Genomic DNA, 6,610 nt, shown 5'->3' on the forward strand with positions numbered 1-6,610 from the left:
AACTTCCCACCCCCCTGGGGTCACATGCCTGCCCGAGTATCCGTAGGCCTTGACCAGCAGCGTCACGTACTGGCTCTGCATGGGGGCCGGGTGCCGGCCCGACTGCAGCGCCCACATCACACGCAGCACGCCCTCCACGTCCCCGGCGTCGGCATGCACCGAGGCCCTGCAGGGTTTGAGTGTAGGGGAGGAAGGGGGGAACATGAGGTGAGCAAACGAGACTGGCGCCGGATGGTCCAGCCGTGGCCGGCTGCACCGAGGCGTCAGGGGCGCAGAATTGGGCATGCGGACGCTGGGCAGGCAGGCGATGCAGGGCAGACCAGAAGTATTGCGTCGACAAGATAAACACAAGACTGTCAGGGAGTCACCAGACGCATCACAAAGCAGGCACAGTGGCCTGGAGCCTCGCGAGCATTTGTGGCCAGTGGACACACATGGTAGCCGGTCTTGTACCAGGCCCACCGCCTGCACGACCTTTGTCCCCTGTTCTCAAGGAAACCTCGACATAAACAACCCGTACCAGTAGAAGTAGGGCACCACGAAGTTGTGGGGAAGGGCCCCCCTATCCCGCAGGTCCACCAGCCGGTGCATGGCCGCATCCAGCTCCGGCCTGGAGCCACGCAGGATGTTTATCATGGACCGTGCCGTGTTGCTGTCCGTCGGCACTCCCCTGGCCTGCATGGCACCCAGCACCGTCCGCGCTTTCCTTGGGGACAGCCAGCGCAGCGCGGCGTTGAAGTCACAGGTCCTGGCACCCGGTCGGTCCAGCAGGCCCAGGCATCCGGCCACATCCCCGGCCTGGGCCAGCGCCCGGATGCGCTCGTAGGTCACCCGCTCTGTGCTCGACTGTGTTGGGGCAGGGCGGCGCGGCCCCTGCTCAGGACCACGGGCGCCGCCCCTTGCATTGGCACGTGGAGGGCTGCCTGCAGACTGCGCGACGCGTCGCAGCGACCCCCTGATGACGTCCACGGCACGCAGGGGCTGGGCCCTGGAGTAACTGACGGTCCCAGGTCTTACGCCAGTGGGCGCGGGGCCTGGGCTGGATGGCCGAGGGCCAGAGCCAGCGCGTGCATGGACAGGGCCGGCGGACTCCGGGCCGGAGCCTGCCCCTCGGGACCCGAGGCGGCCGGCGGTGGATGATCCAGCCAGGTCAGGGGACGCAGCCGGACTCGCCGCGCCGCTGGGGGCCGCACTGTGCAGGGCGTGTGACAGGTAGGCGGCCAGGGCTGGCACAGGGCCCCCCCTCAGCCATGCTGGCCAGGTCGGATGGGGGGGAGCCCAGGGCTCACGCAGCATGCGCCTAGCAATGCGAGACATGGAATGGACTCCCTGGGACTATAACATGGTCTGGGTGCTGCTGCGGAACGACCAAATGCAGCGGGTGGGGCCGTTGGCTGGCACCCCGGCTGGCCGCTACGCTTGCCAGTGGCCCAGGTGGTGGATGCTTCAGATGGAAAGATTGAGATTAAGAGCTCGGATCAGGAATCTTTCAGACTGCATATCGAAATCGTGCAGTTTGTGAGTCTACAGCACCCCATACGAGTTGGGCGCGAGTGGGAAAACCTTGCATTGGTCCATCACCCGGAACCATAGTGACACCTCCAGACTCACATTCTGCGTTCGAGCGGCTTCAGCCCTAGCTCATTTATACCATAGAGGTACACATTGCGTTATTTCCACCAGTCACTTGTCAGACAGGGGTGCCCCGGTGGCCCACCGCGCCCCTGGCGCACCCACCATGTTCTACCTGCTGGAGTTGAACCGGGAGCTGGAGGTTCAGCCGCGGCATTTTGGGCCAAAACTAGCGCAAGAAGTAGAGAAACGCCTCAGACAGGAGGTAAGCGGTCTGGGAGGGATGCAAGGCCTCACTATCATGCTCGGATTGCCCAGTCTTGCAACACAATGCCCGATGAGACGGATCACTACAGGTTGAGGGTACCTGCAGCGGCATATATGGCTTTGTGTTGGCAGTACTGAACCTGGAGAGCCTGGGAAAGGCCCGAATCCGCGAGGGTGCTGGATCGGCGGTGTTCAATGTCACCTACAAGTGCATCACCTTTAAGCCACACAAGGGGGAGGTGCTGGACGTGGTAGTGACCACAGTGAACAAGGTAGGGGGTAAATGAGAACTGAAGTTCTCTTTCCTACTTGTTATTGGCTGCTCCCGTGGGATCTTGGCTCAAGACTGACTTCGACGCAGCAAGGAAATTGCCGTGGGTGAGTCCCTCTCCACCGCCAACACCCCCGCCCAATGACACAGATGGGCTTCTTTGCGGAGGCGGGACCGCTTCAGGTCTTCGTGTCCAACCATTTGATCCCGGAGGCTTTTGAGTTCTCCAGCATACACGAGCCGTGCTACGCCACCCCGGATGGGGAGCAGAGGATAGCCGCCGCCTCCGATGTGCGGTTGAGGATCGTGGGCACCCGCATCGATGCCAACGAGATTGTGAGTCGGTGGGCAACGCTTGTGGATTTCTGTGGCTCAGACGGTGGTGCAGGGGAGTGCCACACGAGCGATCTACATGTGGAAGAGCCGGCCACAGGTTTCGGGAGGAGATGCCATCGGTCTGGAAGTGAGCATGAGCAAAGGTATGTGCCCAAGATGCCGCTGCTTTCAGTGCATCAGGCAGTGTGAACTCCCCCCAACCCACCCACAGTTTGCGGTGGGAGACATCAAGGGCGACTACCTGGGAGTACTACAAATGACCTGAGTCCCTGGGCTTGGAATATCTCTGGTGCGGCCGGCACGCAGGGGGGAAGCACCTGCTTCCCTGCCTGAGGACTGCAGCTGCCTCGAACCAGAACAATGCAGGTCCTTGCACCTCGCATACGCGGCGCTGCTGGAATTGCCATCTGCGCACGACCAACAGTCGCACGTGCTGGACCTCCCATGGACCCCTGCGCATCACACCACTTGCCTGCACCCCACCCCTGGATCACCCTCGCTGGCTGTGCTCGGCCTGCAGCTTTCAGACGTGCATTTGGGTGTCGACGCACGAATCTCAATACACACAGTGTGAGACATTGCCTTGGGTCGTGGAAAAAATCGGTCTCATGACCCTCACTCTCGCAGCACAGGGCGCACCAGGTCCTGGCGGCCCCCGACTGAAGGCGACCTTCACACGGCCTTGCCGCCCGCCTGCCCGCCCTCCACCCACGCCCCGTGCTGCTCGTTGCAGGTGCGCAGCGCGCGCCAGACCGCGGAGTTGCACTTGAAACCCGACCCGAACGCGATCTGCCAGATGCGGTCGCCCTTGCGCAGGCCCTGCTTGGTCTCAATGTTGGCCAGCACATACCTTTTGGGGAGTGGGGTTTGAGGGGAGGGACGTCATGTGGGGGATCAGAGGGCAGAGTGACAATGGGGTCCACACACGGTGAGGCTGCACGAGTCATTGAGAAAACCTACCAGAACCACCCCCAAAGCCAACACACACGCACACGCACCAGATGGAGGCGGAGCTGATGTTGCCATAGCGGTGGAGCGTCTCGCGCGAGGGCGCGGCGTTCCTGGTGCCCAGCTCCAGCTGCTGCTCGATGGCGTCGATGACGCCGCGCCCCCCGGTGTGGATGCAAAAGTGCTGGAAGGCCAGCTTGAAGTCCGGGATGTAGGGCTTCAGGCCCTTGCGCTTCAGCACCTTGCGCGCCATCAGGTTGAGGAAGAAGAGCAGCTGCTCGGAGACCGGCAGCACCAGCGGGCCGAGGGTGGTGATGTTGGCCTTGAGCGCGTGGCCCGCGATGCGCATGAGCTCGCGCGACAGGTGCACGCCGCGCTGCCCGGCCTCGTCCTCCTGCTGGTACACGCAGCCGTAGTGCGCGGCGTCCTGGCCCATGTGGGTGCGGACCACATGCAGCAGCTCCAGCTTGGCACGCCAGCGGTCCACGCGCCGGTTGCTCAGCAGCATGGCCGCGCCGCCCAGGCGGAAGAGGCAGTTGGGGATGAGCATGGACTTGGCGTTGCCAAAGTACCAGTTCTGGGTGATGTTCTCCGTGGACACCACCAGCGCGGTGGAGCGGGGGTACACCTGCAGCAGCTCGCGCGCGAGGGACAGCGAGATGACGCCCGCGGAGCACCCCATGCCGGACAGGTTGTAGGTGATCACGTTGCTCCGCATGCCAAAGTGGTTGACAATCATGGCTGTGTGTATGTGTGTGGTTGTGGTGGTGGTGGTGAGGGGGGGGGTACACAGACAGGCAAGTCGGGGGTCTCAGGCACCAAGCACAAAGGGGCATGGGTCCCTTGACCAGCCATCACCACACCTGACAGGGAGGGCGTGGGGTTGAAGAGGGAGCAGTTGACGATCAGGATGTCCACGGCCTTGGGGCTGATGCCGGTCTTGGCCAGGACTCGCTCCACCGACTCAAACAGGACCTGGTTGGCCTCCCCTCGCGCCGCCGCCATGGTGGGCTCCGGCGGGTTCTTCATCACGGCTGTGCTGAGTGGCAGGTGGGGGGCAGGTGGAGGGTTTGTGACAAACAGGCCACGCAAAGCCACGCCAGGGAGGGGCTGGTGCAAAGCATGCCACCTGCTTGGCCACGGACGGACGGCAGCACAGGTGTCTGACCGTGTACATGAATACAACCCAATCTACAAACCTCCAACCCCACCCCACAAAACCACGCACCCTCTGGCAGGTACGTCTCCTCGCCCAGCCCCGACCTCTCCAGGACCTTGCGCTGGAACTCCAGGCTCTCGGGCGTGAATGCGCCGATGCGCTCGGAGTGCTCCATGAAGTACTTGTACGACACCTTGAGGCTGCGGAGGGTGAGTCGAGGAGAGGCACAGGGGCTGGGCTGGGGTGGTCCTGGGTCCAGGCACGCAGCGTGGCCCCCAAGTTTGCTCGATGGCCCTCAACCCAGCCCAATGCACCTATCATTGGGCTTGAAGCAATGGTAATTCAGCAAGTACACCGGGCGTTTCCGGGTGAAGATGTAGGCGGCGGCAGCAAAGATGAGCAGCGAGCAGCCGGCGATGAAGGAAACCTGCACGATTGAGTGTGAGGCATGCTCTGGTGGGTGAGGACACCTCCACCAAGTGACCGGCACCCTTACATTCTCATCGCTGCCCAGGCCCACTGCAAGCATACAAACCCATCTGAACGCAAAGCCACGTTGCGCATTCCTCTGACATTCCCTGGGTGGCCCTGCGGGGCGAGCGAGAACGCTGGCACACCCCATGCCAGCGAGCGCCCTGCATGCATGCCTCCTTGGGACCCCTCGCCACATCTAGTGCCACGCACCAAGTCAAAGGTGAGGTTTGTCTGCTTGGCCACCACCCACATGTCGTTCAGGTCGCCCTGCTTGTACATGTTTGCCAGCTCCAGCTGTGCTTGGGGAGGCGGGCCGTGGCATGAGGAATGGCAGGGAGATGTCTGGTCTGAAACGCCCAACATCTGCTCAGGGTCTCTTCTGTTCAGAGGCACTTGCAGCCACACTCACCAGACCCACTGCCGCCAGGGGGACGGCGGCCAGGGTGAGGAAGTGGGTGCACAGGGCATGGTAGCCTGCAGTGGGGCGGGTTGGATTGACCACCGTGCGACCCTATTCGGCATGAACGGCCGGAACGGGAGGCATGCGGCACGCGAGGGTGCAGGGCGCGCACGGAGCAAGGTCCATCGGATGGAGCACAGGTGTCGGCACTTTTGAAAGTCTACGGCGTGTTGCACCTGCTCGCCACCCCCCTGCTTACCCCGCTTGACATATTTCAGGGTGATTGGCCCACTGTGACGATAGTCTACATCATGGGGTGGGTGTTGGTTAGAATCACATTGGGCCTGCACAGCGTCAAAGCAGGTGATCCGCCCGGCCAACGGCCTCCCGGCTGATTCCAGTGCACACCTGGGATGCCCCGCGTCGTGGAGGTGTCCTCCGGTGTGTGTGTGCCATTCTGGATGGCCATGGCGCACGGCCTCTGCTTGCGCCCGCGTGAGTCGACCCGATCCGCTCACCCCTGCTGTCGAGCCTGTGAAGGCGACCCTGGAGGGCGCAGGTCCGCTCGTGGTCCTCTCTACAGACTTTTCACTCGCCGATACGCTCACACACGCTCACTCCCGTGACAAGCTGATGGCCACCCCGTCGTGCAACCCCTTACACGAGTATTCATAATGGGATCGGGGTGGCGGGAGTGCCCCGGCCGCGCCCCGGGCCTCCCCGCTCCGGGTCGCGGCAGCAACCCTCCCCGGCCCTCCTGCCGTCCCTTGCGTCACACGCGGGTCAGTGCAGTGGTGAGCAATGCGATGCAACGGTCGAGACTTCGGCGGCCAGGCAGGGCTCTCACCCGGCGACGGGGGAGGTGGGCGCGGAGGTGGCCGGCGCGGCGGGGGGCGGCGGCCCACGCGCCGCCTGCGGCCCCGACCCGGCGTACCCCTGACCCGCCCGTGGCCCCGCCCCCGGCGGCATGCCCATGGGCGGCGGGGGCGGGTAGGGCATGAGCACCATGCCCGGGGCCACAGGACCGCGCGCGCCGCGCGGCGCGCCGCCCACGATGTAGTAGCCGCCGGGACCCACGGGCGGCGCGCCCTCCATCATCATGCCCCCCCGGCCCCACCATGGGCCCGCCCATGCCGTACGCGCCCGGCGGCAGCGGCCCCGCCATGTACCCCGCCGGCGAGCG

The 6,610-nt window shown here is 64.1% G+C and overlaps 3 protein-coding genes across 3 annotated transcripts in view; 1 reads left to right on the plus strand and 2 right to left on the minus strand.

Moving 5' to 3' along the window:
* The window catches only part of F751_2376 (hypothetical protein), a gene marked incomplete at both ends in the record, with an annotated part of 3,974 nt that extends 2,657 nt beyond the window's left edge, over positions 1–1,317 (minus strand). The window contains 2 exons of the mRNA XM_011399245.1: positions 11–166; positions 521–1,317. Coding sequence (XP_011397547.1) covers positions 11–166; positions 521–1,317 — 953 coding nt within the window. The remainder of the gene's footprint in view (positions 1–10; positions 167–520) is intronic.
* Positions 1,318–1,738: 421 nt separating this feature from the next.
* On the plus strand, positions 1,739–2,711 carry F751_2377 (DNA-directed RNA polymerase II subunit RPB7; the record flags this gene model as incomplete). The annotated part of the gene is made up of 4 exons (XM_011399246.1): positions 1,739–1,837; positions 1,929–2,111; positions 2,261–2,446; positions 2,658–2,711. The coding sequence occupies 4 exons, from the start codon at positions 1,739–1,741 to the stop codon at positions 2,709–2,711; spliced, it is 522 nt and encodes a 173-aa protein (XP_011397548.1).
* Positions 2,712–3,118: 407 nt separating this feature from the next.
* F751_2378 (3-ketoacyl-CoA synthase 9) overlaps positions 3,119–6,610 on the minus strand; it is a gene marked incomplete at both ends in the record, with an annotated part of 6,775 nt that continues 3,283 nt past the window's right edge. Inside the window, 8 exons of the mRNA XM_011399247.1 lie at positions 3,119–3,296; positions 3,445–4,135; positions 4,258–4,428; positions 4,623–4,753; positions 4,868–4,980; positions 5,238–5,321; positions 5,437–5,501; positions 5,687–5,718. Coding sequence (XP_011397549.1) covers positions 3,119–3,296; positions 3,445–4,135; positions 4,258–4,428; positions 4,623–4,753; positions 4,868–4,980; positions 5,238–5,321; positions 5,437–5,501; positions 5,687–5,718 — 1,465 coding nt within the window. The remainder of the gene's footprint in view (positions 3,297–3,444; positions 4,136–4,257; positions 4,429–4,622; positions 4,754–4,867; positions 4,981–5,237; positions 5,322–5,436; positions 5,502–5,686; positions 5,719–6,610) is intronic.

Source organism: Auxenochlorella protothecoides, assembly GCF_000733215.1.
Source record: "Auxenochlorella protothecoides strain 0710 unplaced genomic scaffold scaffold22, whole genome shotgun sequence".
NCBI lineage: Eukaryota > Viridiplantae > Chlorophyta > Trebouxiophyceae > Chlorellales > Chlorellaceae > Auxenochlorella > Auxenochlorella protothecoides.